This window comes from Anomaloglossus baeobatrachus, chromosome 6 (assembly GCF_048569485.1).
Source record: "Anomaloglossus baeobatrachus isolate aAnoBae1 chromosome 6, aAnoBae1.hap1, whole genome shotgun sequence".
NCBI lineage: Eukaryota > Metazoa > Chordata > Amphibia > Anura > Aromobatidae > Anomaloglossus > Anomaloglossus baeobatrachus.
Genome location: NC_134358.1, coordinates 494,875,879 through 494,897,510, shown reverse-complemented (window position 1 = coordinate 494,897,510; position 21,632 = coordinate 494,875,879). Strand labels below are relative to the sequence as shown.

The window sequence follows — 21,632 nt, the reverse complement described above, 5'->3', positions numbered from 1 at the left end:
ATTAGTATCTGTTGTGACTTCCCTATGGACCAATACCTGCATCTAACCATTTCCATTAAATGTTGCTTAGTCCTGCACATCAGTTTGGAACGTTTTAGCCCATTCCTCAACATAAAACAGCTTCATCTCTGTTATGTTGGTGGGCAGGGCCGCCACTAGGAATTTCAGGGCCCCATACTGGCAAAATTTTCGGGCCCCCTTGGGACTCTGCCCAGGCTCCACCCCAGCTCTGCCTCCACCCCTCAAACCTCCTACAGTCTCACTGCCCCTCTTGGAAAAACATGTGTAATATATATATATATATATATATATGTCCCCATCCTGAAATATATGTCCCTTTCTTTGTAGATATGTCCCCGTTTAGGTATATATGTCCCATCCTGGGCCCCTCCTGCTATATACATCCCCCTCCTGGGCACACTCTGGTATATACAGTGCTTTGTAAAAGTATTTGGCCCCCTTAATTTTTTTCAACCCTTTCCCACATTTGAGGCTTCAAACATAAAGATAAAAATGTTAATGTTCTGGTGAAGAATCAACAACAAGTGGGACACAATTGTGAAGTTAAACAAAATTTATTGTTTATTTTAAATTTTTTATAAAAAATAAATAACTGAAAAGTGGGGCGTGCAATATTATTCATCCCCTGTAAATTAATACTTTGTAGCACTACCTTTTGCTGTGACTACAGCTGCAGTCGCTTGGGGTATGAGTCTATCAGTTTTGCACATGGAGAGACTGAAATTCTTGCCCATTCTTCCTTTGTAAACAGCTCGAGCTGAGTGAGGTTTGATGGAGAGTGTTTGTGAACAGCAGTTTTCAGCTCTTTCCACAGATTCTCGATTGGGTTCAGGTCTGGACTGTGACTTGGCCATTCTAACACCTGGATACATTCCATTGTAGATTTTGCTTTATGTTTGGGATCATTGTCTTGTTGGAAGACAAATCTCCCTCCCAGTCTCAGGTCTTTTGCAGACTCCAACAGGTTTTCTTCAAGAATGGTCCTGTATGGACCATGGCTCCATCCATCTTCCCATCAATTTTAACCATCTTCCCTGTCTCTGCTGAAGAAAAGCAGGCCCAAACCATGATGCTGCCACTACCATGTTTGACAGTGGGGATGGTATGTTCAGGTTGATGAGCTGTGTTGCTCTTACACCAAACATATCGTTTGGCATTGTGCCCAAATAGTTTGATTTTGGCTTCATCTGACCAAAGCACCTTCTTCCACATGTTTGGTGTGTCTCCAGGTGGCTTGTGGCAAACTTTGAATGACACTTTTTATGGATATCTTTGAGAAATGGCTTTCTTCTTGCCACTCTTCCATAAAGGCAGATTTGTGCAGTGTACGACTGATTGTTGTCCTATTGACAGACCCTCCCACCTCAGCTATAGATCTCTGCAGTTCATTCAGAGGGATCATGGGCCTCTTGGCTGCATCTCTGATCAGTCTTCTCCTTGTTTGAGATGAAAGATTGGATGGACGGCTGGATCTTGGTAGATTTGCAGTGGTATGATACTCCTAATTCAATATGATCGCTTGCACAGTGCTTCTTGGGATGTTTAAAGTTTTGGAAATCTTTTTATTACCAAATCTGGCTTTAAACTTCTCCACAACAGTATCACTGACCTGCCTGTTGTGTTCCTTGGTCTCCATGATGCTATCTGTGCTTTAAACAGAACACTGAGACAATCACAGAGCAGGTGCATTTACACGGAGACTTGATCACACACAGGTGGCTTATATTTATCATCATCAATCATTAAGGACAACATTGGATCATTCAGAGATCCTCAATGAACTTCTGGAGTGAGTTTACTGCACTGAAAGTAAAGGGGATGAATAATATTGCACGCCCCAATTTTCAGTTATTTATTTTTTACAAAAAATTAAAATAAGCAATAAATATCGTTCAACTTCACAATTGTGTCCCACTTGTTGATTCTTCACCATAAAATGTAACTTTTTTTATCTTTATGTTTGAAGCCTGAAATGTGTGAAACGGTTGAAAAATTCAAGAGGGCCGAATACTTTCGCAAGGCACTGTATATACATCACAGGAGGGATTTGGGGCATATACACATCACAGGAGGGGCTGGGGCTCGGACAGTACTGGCAGTGGCACGGACAACACTAGAGGGGCACAAACAGGACTGGAGACATGAACAGGACTGAGGGAGCACAGACAGCACTGGAGGGAGGGTGGCACATAGCACTGGGAGGGGAACACAGCAGCGGGAGGCAGGAGGCTTACAGCAGAGAGTCCAGGAGGCTTACAGCATAGAGTCCAGGAGGCTTACAGCATAGAGTCCAGGAGGCTTACAGCATAGAGTCCAGGAGGCTTACAGCATAGAGTCCAGGAGGCTTACAGCATAGAGTCCAGGAGGCTTACAGCATAGAGTCCAGGAGGCTTACAGCATAGAGTCCAGGAGGCTTACAGCATAGAGTCCAGGAGGCTCATAGCATAGAGTCCAGGAGGCTCACAGCAGAGAGTCCAGGAGGCTCACAGCAGAGAGTCCAGGAGGCTCACAGCAGAGAGTCCAGGAGGCTCACAGCAGAGAGTCCAGGAGGCTCACAGCAGAGAGTCCAGGAGGCTCACAGCAGAGAGTCCAGGAGGCTCACAGCAGAGAGTCCAGGAGGCTCACAGCAGAGAGTCCAGGAGGCTCAAAGCAGAGAGGCCAGGAGGCTCACAGCAGAGGAGGCTCACAGTAGAGAGGCCGGGAGACTCACAGCAGAGAGGCCAGGAGACCACAGGCCAGAGGTTCCCCACCCCTGATCTAGCTGAAGCAAGACAGGGGCTGGGGTTGGCGGGCGGCCACGGGCAGAGATCAGTGCCCCCCCTTCAGCAGAGATCAGCGCGGGCCCTGGGCAGAGATCAGCGCAGGCCCCGAGCAGAGATCTGTGCCTCCCCCTGGCAGAGATCAGCACAGGCCCCGGGAAGAGATCAGTGTCCCCCGGCAGAGATCAGCGTGTCCCCCCCCCTGGCAGAGATCAGCGCGGGCCCCCCCATGGCAGAGATCAGCGCGGGCCCCGGGCAGAGATCAGCATCGCCCCCCCAGGCAGAGATCAGTGCGGGCCCGGGGCAGAGATCAGCGAATCTTCAGCTCACAGTGCTTACCTGTCCCGCTGGCTTCTGCATCCTCGCCACCTCAGCCGCTGTTGCAGGAGTGTAATGAGGTCTCAGAGTGATGACCTCACCTCCTGCTGCACGGCCCAGTGATGACGTGCCCTGCTCTGCTCCACTGACCCCGCCTCCACTACAGCACATGGCTAATTTGCATGTGCCGCCCCTTCGCATGAAAATTAGTCATGTCTGGTAGTGAAGAGACACTGCGGGGCTCCTCTGCTGCTGCTGCTGTGACTGGGGCCTGGTGAAGAGAAGGGGCCCGTCCTGCCTGAGGCTAAAGATAATTATTTACCCCGGGCCTGGCCGGGCCCCCTTTCTTCACCGGGCCCCCTACACCAGGCACAGTAGTAATGCCCTGTTGGTGGGGTTTTTTTTTTTTTTCCCATATACTTTTCACTTGACATTATTCCACAAAAGTTTTATAGAATTAATGTCAGAACCTTTACTTGGCCATTCAAAACTTTAAGTTTTTTCTTCTTTAACCATTCTTTTGTGGAATAAGTTGTATGCTCTGGGTCATTGTCTTGCAGCATAATCCAAGTTCTCTTGAGATTCAGCTCACGGACATTTAGGCCGTGTCCGTGCTGTGTAGTTTTGACTCGTATTTTCAGAAATCTGCAGCAAAATCTGCATGTCCATTGTGAAGCCAGCAAAGTCTATGAGAATTCACAAGTTGGTCTTACATAATATTCTCATTTTTGGAGATAATGACTTTTGGGTTTTCATTGGCTATAAGCCATAATCAACATTAACAGAAATAAACACTAAAAATAGATCCCTCTGTGTGTAATGACTATATAATATATGCGTTTTGCTTTTTGTATTGAATTACTGAAATAAACTTTTTTATGATATTCCAATTTATACATAGAAAACAGGGAGCACATATGTCCAATAAATATTCATGAATTCAATAAAGTTGGGTGCTAAAACTATGAGGGAATATAACACTTTTACAAGAAGAAAAAAATACCTCAATAGAAGCATGGGCACACCAACATGTATAAAGGTATAAATTTAAATATTCTAATTTATTGACATGCATTTGTATATGGGGACCGGCGTCTGGCCAGATATCCGTGATCAATTCTGGGCCTGAATCGCATTTTTTTTTTTTCTAGACCCTCCGATCCAAGGTTTCTGTGAGTCCGCCCATCACTAATTGTTACCCTTTTGCTTGTCAGTGTAAGAGTATTAACTAATGGATCACTGATGAAAACTTAGTTAACCCATGCTGAAGTTTGCAATGGAAGTAAATAGAATTGGTGATTAAACCCAAAAGTAAAAATTGTTTTTAGCTAAATAATAATATCATTTAAGGGAAAGAAAACATATGTTAAGGTATTTGAGTTGATAAACATGTAAATGGATTAAGTGGTTTACTATAGAAAAAAAAATCATAATGTCAGAGGTTAGGTTGAATAAACTTTTGAGCTGTGACTCTCCAAAATAAATTTTCTTGCTGCTTATATCTACCAAAAGTATAAAATATATGTCTTGAATTTTTTGTGTTAAGAAGTTAAAACTCTGTGAATGTAGAGCAGATTTATTACACTCCAGCCTGAATCACCAGTGCTGGGTAAAACATTTGCTCAATTTCATGGTCATTAATTTTGGTATGGTTTTATATGTCTTCATTTCATTTCTGTTATCATTTATTTAGAAAACATAATATTGAATTTTTATGACCAACTTTTACCCCTCCCCCCTCTTTTTTCACTATCTCATAATTCACAGAGAACATTCCTACAGTATACTCTTATTATTTTTCATTGTGATTTCTTCTCTTCGTCCAATTGTTCTGTCTTTTTTTTTGTAACATTCCTAAAAAAAACCCTTTAGAACAGATTTAAAATATAATACTAATATATTTTTTTAAATTTGCCTTCCCATTATTTCAACTGGACAAAAGAAGAAAAAATATTTGTATGATAGGAATGTTGATAGGAATTGTAGCGCTATGGTATGAGCTATTGTGTACACTGCTTCGTCATTATTACCTATAGACTGAATACTCATAGAACTAGTTTTATCCAAACATCCTAAAACAATGAATATGCAATAATTCCAATACCAATTAATTTCCAGTATAAGTAAAGCATATGGAACAAATCAATGAAATAAACAATATAATTTTAAAATATAGATATCTCAATGAGTTAGTCTTGTACATACTATCTTTTATGTTACGTTCCGGAGACTATATGGTAATGGTGGAGATCTCCCATTGAAGTTGTCAAATCTACCCGAATTTCAACTGTGTTTGTGTCTTTGGGATGCGGATATAGTTGAAAACTGGTGGAGGAGACAGCTCGCCGCATTAAGCCTGTAGGCTTCCAGAGGTTTAGAGCACACAGTGGATGTCAGGTGGAGCAGTGACATCACTTCACCATGCCACGGGTGCCGGGCTACTGACTGTGGGGAAGGAGAAGGATGGGACTATTACTACTCATAATGGGAGTGGTTTGATGTTATTTTGTTAAGTTTTTATTAGCATGGGAGAACTGAAAGGTGGACACTATTTTTTATGAGGTCACAAATGGTGGACATTATCATGTGGGGGCATAGTTAATATTATGAGGGAGCATTATTATATCTATCCAGGGGCACAATGAGCATTTTTAATATTGCGGCAATAAAGGCATTGTTACTTTGTGGAATTACAGAAGGGCATTATTATCATGTGAAGACATATACAGATTGCATTATTTATGTGTTGAGGCACACAGTGGGCACTATGAACACATTGCGGTATATAGTGGGCACTATTATCATGCTGAGGCACACAGTGGGCTCTATGAATGTGTTGAGGCATACAGAAGGCATTAGTAACGTGTTGAGGAACCCAGTGGGCACTATGAACATGTTGAGGAACACAGAGGGCTCTATGAACGTGGTGAGGCACACAGGGGCACTATGAACATGTTAAGGCACATTGTGGGCACTATAAATGTGCTGAGGCACACAGGGGACACTATGAACGTGTTGCGGCACACAGGGGGCACTATGAACGTGTTGCGGCACACAGGGGCACTATGAACGTGTTGAGGCACTATGAATGTGTTGAGGCACTCTGGGCACTATGAATGTGTTAAGGCACACAGGGGGCACTATGAACATGTTGCGGCACACAGGGGGCACTATGAACGTGTTGAGGCACTATGAATGTGTTGAGGCACTCTGGGCACTATGAATGTGTTAAGGCACACAGAAAACACTATGAACGTATTGAGGCACAGGTGACATTATTTATGTGTTGAGGCACAGGTTTTGCACTATGAATATGTTGAGTCACAAAAGGGGCATGATTACCATGTGGAGGCACAAAAGCAAAATACTGTTTCCAGGTTGTATCCTCAAAAGCATTATTATTGCTCTTGGTGCACTGGATTGGTATAGCATTATGTGGTTTGTTTAGAGATAGTAAGAAGGGTGGATAACTCGTCACGATCATCTAAGCCATATGTATAAGAAAGGGGTAAATGAATGAATACAATCATAGAAAATGTCACTAAGTTTATCTGTACATTGTACAAATACAGTAGAAGATGTGTAGAGCATCTAAATACATATCTGCCATTATGTGGTCAATGTACGGTGGTAATGTTAGAGTCACATAGGTACTGCAGTTATCTACGACATTTTCTGTTCTCAGAGCTTTATCATTGTGTTATTCATAGTGTTACACAGGACTGAAGGTAATGCTAACCTCCATGAATTCTGAATATTTGTTTCCCTGCTCTTCATAGTGGATATTCTTTTTTTCCTGCATACTGTATACAGTGTATATATATATATTGTAAACAAGAAATACATGGCTAATTTATGTATGCACTGAGGGAAGCCACTCAAAGATTCCCACAGGGAGGGTGCCTTCTTCGAAAAACATTATAAACAAAAAGGACAAGAAGAAAAATCGGCACAAAATTGAATGCAAAAAGTATTATAATTTTATTAACAACAATATTAAGGATATGTTGAAGCATAAATAGTCACAAAAATTTGCATGATCGAATGAGGTAGAAGGGATGAGGTCATAAGGTCGCAGATAGGTACAAAACATGTAGAACACAAATGATAAAACAATCCAAGCCGCCAATAAGGACAATTAAGGCCCATAGAAGTATTGGAAGAGAATAATACAATTAATGTATGTCAAAATATGGGCCCAGAATGAAACCCCAGCAGGTAAATACCTAAGTACAACCCCTCCACAAATGAATAAAGTACAAACAAAGCTCATATGCACTAGTCAGTGGCTGAGAGGAATGCGCCAAGTGCTAAAACCTGTGGAGAAGAGGAGGAAAGGTATTGTATCGGGTGCACCAGTTGCAGTCCATAAAAATAAAAAAGGTAGGGGTTAAATACCGTCCAGATGCATAAACCTGTATAAAACAGGGAATGCCAAAGGGAAAATATTGAACAAAGGATATAAAAAACTGGAAACTGGGGACTGTCACTGGTGCTCCCATATACCAATACAAGGAATAGTCATTAACAGAGATGTAAAAGGAGCGTATAAAGTTGCAGAAACTAGTAATTAGGGGAGGAACTATTGACTAGTAATAAAATAGTCAAGAAGCCGAGTGGTACTATGGTCAATAGTTCAGATGTAACCGCAGTTAGGCTAGTCGTGGGGCAGAGAGGTACAGAGGTGAAGGGAAATTGTAGAGATAGATATACAACCATATGACAAGAGTCATAGGAGAGAAGGTGAGGGAGTGAAGGCAGGGCTGGGCGCAGTACCTGAGCAGCACAAGGAGAGCTGAGCAGAGTGGTTAGAGGAGGGTGAGGAGAGCTGAAATGTGCCAGCAAACAGGAGTACTGCACAGAAATTGTGCGTTGCTGGCGCAGCTGAAGAGTAAGGCAGGGTGTACCTGGTGGGGTGGTGGAATCGTGGCAGGCAGAAGAGCGGTCCCAACGTCCGTTTCGCCTATGCGCTTTTTCGATGGGAATAGTTTATCTGTACATTGTACAAATACAGTAGAAGATGTGTAGAGCATCTAAATACATATCTGCCATTATGTGGTCAATGTACGGTGGTAATGTTAGAGTCACATAGGTACTGCAGTTATCTACGACATTTTCTGTTCTCAGAGCTTTATCATTGTGTTATTCATAGTGTTACACAGGACTGAAGGTAATGCTAACCTCCATGAATTCTGAATATTTGTTTCCCTGCTCTTCATAGTGGATATCTTTTTACAGTGTTTTTTTCCTGCATACTGTATACAGTGTATATATATATATATATATATATATATATATATATATATATACTGTACATGTAATTGTTTTCGGGGGGTGAAACTAAAAGGTTATAGTTTAGTCTCTTTTTACCTCATGAATGAAGCTTCCCAGACGAGAATAGATCCTTGTGCTAGACAGGTTTCATTTAATGGGTTGGTTTGTTTTAACCACTTTAATATTCTTAGTTTCAGCTTTGAATCAGCTATTTGGGCAGGGATGTACTAGAGACTGCCAGGTACCAGAACATCCCTAACTAGCTTCCTTAGGAAATATATATATGAGCTGTCAGGAATATGTCACGAACAGGGGGGTAGGAAGCTGGAATTACGCCCATCCTTTCTACCACCCTGCCGACCGACAGACAGAGCACGTGACGCGCTCTCTAGCGCCCCTCTTATAGTCAGGCCAATTATGGAATTGCCCAACAATAAGCAAGGAGGCCGCTCTTCTACTTATGCCGATGATTGAAGGGCTCCCGGTGAGAGTAGGGTATATATTCCCCAACCTCAGCTGACGTAATATATAATAACCTCCCCAAATCTCACTGGCTGCCCCACAATGATCCTTGGCACAAACTCGCTGCCACCAACCGATTTACGGTAACTATTAACTGAGCACACAGACGTAGGATTCAAGATCGAGATAACAGAACAGCCCAAGATTAATTATATATTTTAATCATCCTAAGGCACACTAGAACTACAATAGATACAATATGGAATCTACAGTGTATACATAGGTCAGAGTACATTACAAATAAGGCATGGTTACAAACAGGCATACAGTTCAAGCAGTTACCTTGTGCGTCTGGCCACAGGGGGCCGCTGTTCGGCCAGGATTAAAGGAACTTTCCCACAGGTGTATCCACACGTGACCCCCAGCAAAGAACACCTAAAAAATGGCTGCACTGAGGTTATCAACTTGGCTCAATACAGGTCCCCTCCTACCTTAGTGACCTCATAGGGAGCACTGTCCCTTCCCTGTCTAAGATACTATCCCAAAAGTGAATTTTATCCGCAACTCTGGACTGGGAGGTCCAATCGGGACGGTTCTGGTGTCATCCGATCCGTCCGGGTCCCCTCTGCATTTTGAGTCCAAGCCTAATTCATCTACCAGACTCCTACTCGCAGTTCTCTGTATCTCGCCGCCCTGGGGTACGACAAAGATATTGAGGGTATGCAGAGATGCGGCTCGAAGTCCCGATTCTAACGATGTAGGGGGTGTATGGCTGAGACGCACAGTAATGTCATAACTGTGTATGATATTACGGAGCCAGGAATATGCATTCCTGCTGTGATTAGCTTCCTTTTGTTTTGCTAAGTTCCTGTCCACTCTCTTTGATGAATGGACACAACCCCCCATGGGGTCTTCCTCTAGCTTGGCTGTGTAATTGGATTTGACACCTTTCCAGATGTTGGGCATCTGAGAAGGATCTCTGTGTGAGAAGGGAGGAAGTGTGACATCAGGAGGGCTGACTGACATGACTGAATATCATAATGTATCGTCATATCTCCGGATTCCCCTCACATGAGCAATCAGGTCAGCTGTCCGGGTGCACAACAAAATACTCCAATAACAGTCCAAACAATAGCCGGCACTCACATCTTCACAAAAATACTTTATTGATCCAAAAATATAAAAAGTAGTAGCAATGGTTAAACACAATGGCACAAAGATTAATTTAAAAAGGCAGGAAATAAATATCAATTGCTCTCCCCAGAAATGCGTTTCTGACCTTCATAGTCCATTGTCAAAACCTGGTTTCCTTAGGAAACGCTCCTTCAGCAGACACCTGAGCTCTATTCAGCTCTTAGTTGTCTGCCCATATACATCAGTGGAAGTTAGAAAGGGGTTATAAAAGTTAGGATTAGACAAAGAACAGTTGAGCTGAAATAAGACTGCAAGTAGTCATCCTGCGTCTGCAATGCGGGGGACTCCCTCACTTGAAAGCACGGAAGCTGAGTATATTGTATGTTTATTTGTATGGTCTTAACTGTTGAGTGTTTTAGTATAAAACTGTAATATTTCATATAACTATTGCGGGTGAATTCATTTGGTCTGGTATTTTTAAATCCATTTAAAACCAGACCTCTTTAAGGTTGGAGAAGTAAACACATTTGATTATCATTTTTCCTTGATATTGTTGATATTATTGAATCCTAGCTGTAGTACCCAGCGTTGCCTGGGATAGTAACTAAGTGTCTCTGTCTTTCTCCCAGTCTCCCTCTCTGTCTGTCTAGGTCTCTGTCTTTCTCTGTCTGTCTCTCTGCCTCTCTCTGTCTCTGTCTGTCTGTTTCTCTCTCTAGCTCTCTGTTTCTCTCTGTTTGTCTCAATCTCTGTCTCTCTCTATCTCTCTCTGTGTCTCCACCGAAATCATATTAACTGACACATAATCTGTCTTACTAAGGATATCCTTTGTTGCCTATAGCAACCAATCAGTGCTCTTGTTAATGAGCTGTAGCAAAATAGAAGCAGAGCTGTGTGTATGCGTCTCTTTATGTGTCTCTTCCTCTATCCATACTAAGAGTCTATAATAAGAGATTCGTTCCCAGCTCCATTGACTTTAATGTAAGTAGATTTTTTGGTGAATAACTGTAAAGCGCGTTAATGTCCTTTGTTGCCTATAGCAACCAATCACAGCTCCTATTAATGACCTGTAGCTCCCATCTCCTTTGACTTTAATGTAAGCAGGTTTTTTGGCGAATAACTGTAAAGCGCGGGGTTAAATTTTCCCCTCAAAACATAATCTATAACGTTCTCCAAGTCAAATGAGGTGACTATCCAAAATTTCGTGATTGTAAATGCGACAGTGCGGATTCCTTTAACGGACATACATACACACACATCTAATATATAGAGCTGAATGTGTGTGTGTGTGTGTGTGTGTCCGCTAAAGGAATCCGCACCGTCGCACTTATAATCGCGAAATTTTGCACAGCCACCTCATGTGGCTTAGGGAACATCACAAACACACACACACACACACACACAGACACACAGAGACAGACACAGAGACATACACACAGAGACACACAGACATAGATATAGAGACACACAGAAACCAAGGCACATAGAGACAAAGCCACACAGACACAGTGACAGAGACACACACACAGACATATACAGACACACACACACACACACAGACACAGAGACACACAGACAGACACTGAGACAGAGACACAAACTGATATAGAGGCGAAGACAAACAGAGGCGGAGACACACAGAGGCAGACACACACAAAGACAGACACACACACAAAAACAGACACACACAAAGACAAACACAGAGACATAAATAGAGACACCTACACACTGAGGCACACAGGGACTGAGGCACACAGGGACTGGGGCACACAGGGACTGGGGCACACAGGGACTGGGGCACACAGGGACAGGGGCACACAGGGACAGGGGCACACAGGGACAGGGGCACAGAGGGACAGAGGCATACAGATAGAGAGGGACACAGAGAATGAGAAAGACACTTAGTTACTATCCCGGGCACTACAGCTAGTACATACATACATACATACATACATACTTGCATACACACATAAATACACTCAGCTATATATTAGATGATGCACTGATTCTGTGTAAGGGATTGCTCGTCTCATAGATAGTCTGATAGGTGGGTGTTACACCATTGATCAATCATTCATTGGGAGAATAGATACTTCCAGATCCTTTTAGAATTTTAGAGACAAAGTGACATGTGATGGTCTCTCATTGTAGTTATATGGATTGGTTAAACACTAGGCTATATTCTTCTAATAGGTAAATTACCCCTTATTTACCTTCAATGGGCATGTCCCATTTAATTATATTGTAATTTTTAGGAATAGTAAAACCTAAATGCATGCTAAATAAATGTATGCACTTCTGCAGTAGTAGCGAAAATGATATCCAAAGTCTCTTGACAGTAGACACGCACAACTAACCTGTCAAAGCAGCATTTTATAAACTTTAACTTTAAAAAATGAACATTTTATACTTTTATAAAAAAAAATTAGATTTAAAGACTTCTATTAACCCCTTAACGACCGCGGGCCGTAAAATTACGTCCTAGCGGTCATAACGTTACTGCCCGCGGTCTGCCGCCGGCACAGCAAAAGAGAAAGAGAGCGTATCTGCTGTTTACAGCTGTATAGCTGTGATCAGCAGATAGTGCAGAGTGATCGGAATGCTGATTGCAATAGCCCCCTAGGGGGACTAGTAAAATAAAAAAAAAGTTAAAAAAAAAGTTTTAAAAAATTAAAAAAAAACAAAACCTAAAAGTTCAAATCACCCCCCCCATTCGCCCCATTGAAAATTAAAGGGTTAAAAAAATAAAAAAATATACACACATTTGGTATCGCCGCGTTCAGAAACGCCCGATCTATCAAAATATAAAATCAATTAATCTGATCAATATACGGCGTAGCGTCAAAAAAATTCCAAACGCCAAAACTACTTTTTTTGTCGCCACAACTTTTGCGCAAAATGCTAGAAGAGGCGATCAAAACGTAGCATCTGCGCAAAAATGGTACCGTTAAAAACGTCAGCTCGAGACGCGAAAAATAAGCTGTCACTGAGCCATAGATCTCATAAAATGAGAACGCTACGGGTCACGGAATATGGCGTAAAACGTGCTCCACTTTTTTCGGTCAAACTTCCGATTTTTTTTAACCCCTTATATAAAAGTAATCCTATACATGTTTGGTGTCTACGAACTCGCACTGACCTGAGGCATCACACCCACACATCAGTTTTACCATATAGTGAACACAGTGAATAAAATATCTTAAAAACAATAGTGCTATCACACTTTTTTTGCAATTTTTCTGCATTTGGAATTTTTTTGCCGTTTTCCAGTACACTATATGGTACAACTCATGGTTTCATTTAAAAGTACAGCTTGTTCCACAAAGAATGAGCCCTCACATGACCATATTGACTGAAAAATAAAAAAGTTACGTCTCTCAGAAAAAGAATGGCGAAAAAAAACCCCCGGAAAGCGAAAAATCGTCCGGTCGTGAAGGGGTTAAAAAAACATGTACTATATATGGAAAAATAAAAAAAGAAACAGATTTTTTCTATGTCCTTTAGAAGTAGTTGTGATTTCTACCTGTCGCACATAGGATATTAAAAAGGTTTGATATATGTCTCTGTAATAGTCTCAAACATTTTTAAAAATGCAGCTTGAAATAGTTAATGTAGAGGATTAGAGAAAATGACTGATTTCTTCTATGTCCCCAAAGTTGTGTGGCTTCGACTTTTAATCCTATTCACTGTAACTGATGGACACATGAGCCATTGTTTTTTGTAAAAAGCAGACTTTTTTTTTTCCTAATTCTGTCCAAAATAACTATAGTCTTAAAGAGTTAAAAAGCAATGTTGTGTTAGCCAGAGGGGTTAAATGGATGCAAACACTGAAAAATAATCAATCTTTTTTTCTAGTGCCACAAACAAAAATATTGGCAACAGGAGGAGCCTCGTGCAATCAAGAAATTTTACAGGTACATTATTTTTGCCTTGGGAGATACCTGTTCTATATTGGGTTTATGGATGATTATTTTGATGACTTTACATAGTTACACACTGTAACGTCATAAACCATTTATGATGACATTAATCTTTAAAAATAAATATATAACTTGGATTTATTCTTTATCTTAACTTATTTATGGGAAAAATAGCTATGAAACATGGCATGATCAGTAAAGTTATTTGTTCTGTAAAGTTTATAAAACGCTAAAAAAATAAAACATCTGTTTAAATCTCAAGTGTATTAACAACTCTATGGCATACATATTTTTAAACCATTGAAGTCAAGTTTGCACTGTGCATATACCGTAATATATATACAGCTGAAAACAGACATTCACATGTTACATGCATAATTTAAAAATACACCTATGTATGTTTTTGTTACTATCTGCCTTGAAATCAGAATAAACGTTTCCTGTTTTACATCAATCAGGAACCCAAATTATTTATATTTGCCAAATGCTAGAATAATGAGAAAGAGAGAGAGAATGTTTTAAGGCATTTTTATTACTTTCTGTAAAGTCAAAAGGTTACATACATTTCATTAGTATTTGGTACCATTGCCCTTAAACTGTATGACTTGGGTCATATGTTTTGGATATCCTTCCACAAGCTTCTCATTATAGTTGGTAGGAATTTGGGCCCATTTCACCTGACAGAACTGGTGTAATTGAGCCATATTTATAGGTGCTTGCTCGCACCTGCCTTTTCAGCTTTGCACATAAATTTTCAATAGGATTGAGATCAGGGCTTTGTGATGGCCACCCCAAATCATTGACTTTTTTTATCCCTAAGCCACTTTGTAATCAGTTTGGCACTATGCTTCAGGTCATTGTCCATTTGGAAGACCTATTTCCGCCCAAGCTTTAAGTTCTTGAGATGTTGTTTCAGTATTGCCACATCATTTTTCTTTCTTAATGATGCCATCTATTTTGTGATGTGCACCAGTCCCTCCTGTAGCAAAACAACCCCACAACGTGATCCTGCCACCTCAGAATTACAGTCAGTATTGTGGCCATTTCTCCAAAGTGTTCTAGGAGCTGCTGTCTTCAGACATGTCTGTCATCAAGCACATTTGGGATGTCATTGATTGGCAATTGCAAAATGAGCTGACATTAGGGGATCTTAATGTGCATGCCCAAGTGCATTCGGTGTGGCAGAAAATTCCTCAGACAACCATTAGTATCCTCATTGATAGCAGCCAAGGTGTGTAAGTGCAAGTATTTCTGCAAGTGGGGTTAAGGCTGCTTTCACACTACGTTTATTTAACATCCGTCCATAACGTTTTTTTAGCGGAAAAACGGATCCAGTGCAAATGCGTTTTCACTTCAATGCATTTGCAATGGACTCGCGTCCACCTGCGTTCGCATGCGTTTGCGTGCGTTAGACACAGGATCCGTACTTTTGAGTTATTTTAACATGTTTCAAAAACGCTACTTGTAGCGTTTTTTACCTTTGTCAAAATAACGCATCTCACAGGATCCTTCACATTGCGCCGCGAGCTGCAATGCATTTCAATGAGCGCTGGATCCTGCCTAGCAGAATGCGTTGAGTTGCGTTGTAACAGGATCCTGCTTTTGTACTGAACATGCCCAGAAAGTACTGAGCATGCCCAGAACCAGTCTCGCGTGATCTGTCTCTCCTCCTCCCTCCCTCACCCTCTCTATCTCTGTCTTTCCCCCTTCCTCTCCTCCCTCTCTCTCCCACCTGAGAGCTGCGGACACTCGTAACCAAGGTAAATATCGGGTAACCACTTCTCTTAGTTACCCGATGTTTACGTTGGTTACGTGTGCAGGCAGCCCTGCTCCTAGCAGCTGCAGACACTCGTAACCAAGATAAATATCGGGTATCCAAGCCCGATGTTTACCTTGGTTACGAGCGTCTGCAGCTGTCAGAAGCCGGCTCCCAGTCTGGCACGTTTAGTTCCCCTCACTCCCGATCACATGACTCCAATGCCCGCCCCTAAACATCCAGTGACAGGATCCTGCAAAATAACAGATGCGTTAGCATGCGTTTTTTGCTGTAAAAGCAGGATCCGCTTTTGCAGCAAAAAAACGTTCCTGACGCATGTTAAAAAAACGTAGTGTGAAAGCAGCCTTACTCGATAATCAACAAATCGAGATGTTTTGAAAATGTTGTTTACCTTTTATTCATCATTTGCATATCACCAACTTGTCTATCCATCCTGTGATTTCCATAACGCCATGACGTTTCCTTCTTGGTGTCGCAAATTCAATGTTGAGAAGTGTATAAATAAGGTGTGAGTAAATATGAGTGCTTGGCCGTAAATCCCATAGTAACACCATAGACCTAGTTCTCTAGACTAAACACTTATTCTTGGATTAGTTTATTGAAGATGACAGTGAAACTTTAGGCATAATCTTAAAGTTCTATTTTGCCTAGAGTAAACCTTGTCTCTGAGCCTGACCCTGAATTTTTAGTTACCCAGGTTACTGCAGATATATTCTGCTCATGCCTACTAAGTGGCATCATCGTGAGCCAACTGGACATCTGCTAAAAATTAATGCTGGTGCCGGGTCCCATGCTACCCAAAAGTGGAAATATTTTGAAGATGCCTTGAGGGCTCTTGATCATGCTGCATGGATTACGCTCGTTGGCCAGCATAAATCTGATGCTTCATATGGCCATGCATGTTAGAGGATGTAAGATCCTAATTTTATCCACCAAGAGGAAATAAAGCTTTTATTTTTGTTCCTTCTAGTTGTCGCAATAAATGATATGCTATGATAGTCTCTTTATTATTTAGTTTTTGCACTTTTTGTTTAGTTAATTGCCAATTTCTAGTAATTTATTTGTTTATTGATTAAATTTGTGTGTATGTGCAAGTAATGTATGTAGTGTCAGACTGTTATTATACTCGCCTACCACCAATCTATCCGGTGTCCAATGCCGGTCTTCTGCTCTTGTCAGTGACGTCACCGTATTCTACGTGAGACAGAAGTCTCATTTACAATGAAAGCCTTATGGAACCTCATTTTGACTTTCCATAGACTTGCACTGTAAAAGTCACTTCTAGGTCACACTGGCGTAGCATGACCAGGAGAGTTTGCAGAGGTAACGTCACTGATAGGAGGAAAAGACCGCCGTTTGACAACAGAGAGAGCAGTAGTAGGTGAGTATACAGTCATGTCTGAAAGTGTTGGCACCCTTGAAATTGTTCCACAAAATTAAGTATTTCTCATAAAAAATTATTGGAATTACACATGTTTTGTTATACACATGTTCATTTCTTTTGTGTATTGGAACAACACAAAAAAAAGAGAAAAAAAGGCAATTTGTACATAATTTTAAACAAAACCCTGAAAATGGGCTGGGCAAAATTGTTTGCACTTTTCCAAAATCGTGAATGAACAACTTTGGTTCAAGTATGCAATGATCATTCAACCTGAACTGTGGCAAGTATCAGGTGTGGGCAATATGAACATCACAAATAAAACATAAAAAGAGGGGAGAAGTTGACTTACATTTTTGCATTGTGTGTTTGTGTGTGCCACACTAAAGCGGGCTTTGCACACTACGACATCGGTAACAATGTGTTACCGACGCTGCAGCGATAGTCCCCGCCCCCGCCATAGGTGCGATATCTTGTGATTGCTGCCGTAGCGAACATTATTTGCTACGGCAGCTTCACATGCACTCACCTGTCCTGCGACGTCGCTCTGGCCGGCCACCCGCCTCCTTATTAAGTCACACGGCAGGCGGCCAATAGAAGCGGAGGGTCGGAGATGAGCAGGACGTAAACATCCCGCCCACCTCCTTCCTTCCGCATAGCTGGCGTGAGCCGCAGGACGCAGGTAGGAGATGTTCCTCGCTCCTGCGGCTTCACACACAGCGATGTGTGCTGCCGCTGGAACGAGGAACAACATCGTAACATCGGTCATTTCCAAATTATAGAAATGACCGACACTACACCGATGATACGATTACGACGCTTTTGCGCTCGTTAATCGTATCAAAAAGGCTTTACACACTACGATATCGTCTGCAACGCCGGATGTGCGTCACTTTCAATTTGACCCCACCGACATCGCAACTGCGATGTCATAGTGTGCAAAGTGCCCCTAAGCATGGAGAACAGAAAGGAGAAGATAACTGTATGAGGACTTGAGAACCAAAATTCTTCAAAAATATTAACAATCTCAAGTCCATCTCCAGCAATATTGATGTCCATGGTGCACAACATAATCAAGAAGTTTACAACCCATGGCACTGTAACTAATCTCCCTGGATGTGGATGGCAGAAAAAAAATTGATGAAAGGTTGCAATGCAGGATAGTCTGGATGGTGGACAAATAGCCCAATCAGGTTCCAAAGAAATTCAAGCTGTCCTGCAGGCTCAGGGTGCATCAGTGTCAGTGCAAACTATCCATCCACATTTGATTTAAATGAACACTCTGGCTGGAGACCCTGGGGGACCCCACTGCTGACAGAGACATAAAAAGTTAGGTGTAAGAAGCTTGTTATTGGTTATAGGAAGCGATTGATTGCAGCTCTTTATTCCAAAGGGTGTGCAACCAAATATTAAGCCGAGGGTGCCAACAATTTTGTCCAGCCCTTTTTTGAGTTGTGTGTCAATTTGCATTTATTTCTCTGTTTTGCTCCAATAGAAGCAAAGGAAATAAATGTGTAATTGCAATAATTTTCTGGAACAAATTCAAGAGTACCATGACCGTACAAATACACTTACTACATTACATACACATGCACACACATTTAATCTATTAAAAAAGTAGTGTGAATGTTTCTTTATGCGCTATTTTTACTTTTCTGCGCTATCGGTGCTTTAAAGATAATAATTCTCATGTTTATAGTTAAAATAATTTATTTCCATTTTAAGAAGTTGGCTCTAGTGCTTGTATTCTCCATCTTAATGATATATCCTGTAATAACGTAAAGGGAATCGATCATGAAAAAAAAAGGCTACTAACCTACAGATACAGGTTAATCTGCAGGTTAATGGCCTTATGATGCCATGGAGTCACCTCACTGGGAGCCCTGTCTCCTGGAGTAAATTGAATTTATTCCTCCTGACATGTTCAGGATTTCAAATAGGAAGAACGTTTGGAACACCATTCTAAGTCCGAAGTGGGTGCAAAAACCTAAAAAAACATCACTATGGGGAGATAAGGTATGCACACCAGTGACTATGTAAGGGGAATACATGAAATAGCAGAAACTGCTGTGTGAATACTGACTTGAAAAATCCAATAGCTATATGCAAGAGTGAAAATGTGAAAAATGGAATCTGCATTACTGCCATGAACATGTGAATCAAGAGAAATTTAGCTACTGAATTGATCAATGCAATAGAGCCCCAACACTACGCCAAAGTATTTCTCTACGTTGGGGTCCCTAGCTTGTGTGTGTCCTCTCATGTAGTTCGTTTATGAACACTCCCCAACCACACCTATTGCCAATCCATATCATACGCATAAATAGCCTGGGTCTCAGCTTCCCATACACGGTAAGTTTTTTAACTGCATAAGAGGACACACACAAGCTAGGGACCCCAACGTAGAGAAATACTTTGGCGTAGTGTTGGGGCTCTGTTGCATTGATCAATTCAGTAGCTAAATTTCTCTTGATTCACATGTTCATGGCAGTAATGCAGATTCCATTTTTCACATTTTCACTCTTACATATAGCTATTGGATTTTTCAAGTCAGTATTCACACAGCAGTTTCTGCTATTTCATGTATTCCCCTTACATAGTCACTGGTGTGCATACCTTATGTCCCCATAGTGATGTTCAGGATTTCAGTCATAGAGGTGTGGTCGGAATGATTTCAGCCACCGCACTGTGCATAGTGAGCAGCGGCTGTAAGCACTTCTCCGACACTGACTGAGAGCTGGATCATCATTGTATCAATACAGAGTTGACTGTCAGTCAGTGCTGGGGGTGTAGTTACAGCTGCCGCTCACCATGTGCCTAGCAGTGACTGAAACCGCGCTGGCCATGCCCCTCTGACTAAAAGCCCAAGGTTGCTTGGAGGAATAAATGAATTTCCTCCCTGCAGTGGCTCTCTCAGTGCGACGGCCGCACGGCAACAGAACGCTTTAAACTAGCAGAATAACCCCATATCTGCAGATTTATAGCATTCTTTTACATGCAGGTTCCCTTTAAAGCACCTCTTCAGCATATATGTATATGTATGTATATATAAAATATATATTTTTTTTTATTTCAACAAGCGAAAGCTATTAGTAAAGTATGTTCAGTGCAATAAAATACTTATATGTTGCTCTCTGCTGTTTCCAGATCCATTCCAGTCCTGTCCTGCATTATGTGACCACAGTTGTGACTACACACACTCACTATATCATTTCTGTTATTAGACCAAAACTCACTTTCTCATTGAAAGACTACAAGACTCATACTGAGGCGTTTATACTCTTACAATAAGGCCTAAGCCACACGGCGAGAAAATCGGTGCGAGTGGAGTGTGATAAAACATTGCATTCCCCTCGGACCAATCTTAGCCTATGTATCAGCACACATGAGCGATTATTTTCTCAGCCCTAATTGGACCGAGAAAGCAATGGCAGCATGCTGCGATTGTAAGCTGAGACTCTTTCTCTCGCACCCATTCAAGTGAATGGGGCGAGAGAAAAATCGCACTGCACTCGCGGTATACTGGTGTACTGCCAGTGCAGTGCGAGAATGGCAATAGCCGACTATGGAGGAGAGAGGGAGAGAAATCCCTCCCTCCCCTCCTCCGTGCCAGCCCGCCCCCCGCAGCTGAGGTCTGCTCACATGATCGGAGCTCAGATGCAGGCACACTCGTATGACACTCTGCTCCTGCTGTGCTACCAGCGCGAGCCGAGTCTCATGCGAGCATCGCAGTAGTGCCCCGTGTGGCCTCAGCCTTAGGCGGGCTTAGCATGCTGCGACATCGCAAGCCGATGCTGCGATGCCGAGCGCGATAGTCCCCGCCCCTGTCGCAGCTGCGATATCCTTGTGATAGCTGCCGTAGCGAACATTATCGCTACGGCAGCTTCACATGGACTTACCTGTCCTGGGACGTCGCTCTGGCCGGCGACCCGCCTCCTTATTAAGGGGGCGGGTCGTGAGGCGTCACAACGACGTCACACGGCAGGTGGCCAATAGGAGCGAAGGGGCGGAGACCTCCTTCCTTCCGCATAAACCACGGAAGCTGCGGTGACGCCGGTAGGAGATGTTCCTCGCTCCTGCGACTTCACATACAGCGATGTGTGCTGCCGCAGTAGCGAGGAACAACATCGGACCGTCGCGTCAGCGTAATTATGGATTACGCCGACGCTGCACCGATGATACGTTTACGACGCTTTTGCGCTCGTTAATCGTATCATCGAACCTTTACACACTACGATGACGCATGCGATGCCGGAAGTGCATCATTTTCAATTTGACCCCACTCGTAGTGTGCAAAGCCCGCCTTAGAAAGGAACTAATTCTCTATGGTGTGAAAAAACAAAATAGAGCTATGGGCACATGATGCAGGATTTTAATACAGACACTGAACATACATTACTGATAGTGATCAAATGCTAAAAAGAAACAAAAAAGTACTAAATTCGGAGATTTAGGATCCAATTTGAGCTTTATTCACATGAACATATTTGACTCTGTGCAATGTTATTTATCACAGAAACAGGATTTAAAGCAACACTCCTGTGTTTTGTTTTTTTTATTACACCACCGGAGTGGCGCTTTAAGGTCGG

At 42.1% G+C, this 21,632-nt stretch overlaps 1 protein-coding gene across 4 annotated transcripts in view; it reads left to right on the top strand.

Annotated features, from left to right (window-relative positions):
• Window positions 1–21,632, top strand: part of XYLB (xylulokinase) — a 342,255-nt gene that overhangs the window by 281,040 nt on the left and 39,583 nt on the right. For all 4 annotated transcript variants that reach the window (XM_075315415.1, XM_075315413.1, XM_075315414.1 and 1 more), the window contains one exon: window positions 13,821–13,879. In XM_075315415.1, the coding sequence (XP_075171530.1) occupies window positions 13,821–13,879 (59 nt within the window). The remainder of the gene's footprint in view (window positions 1–13,820; window positions 13,880–21,632) is intronic.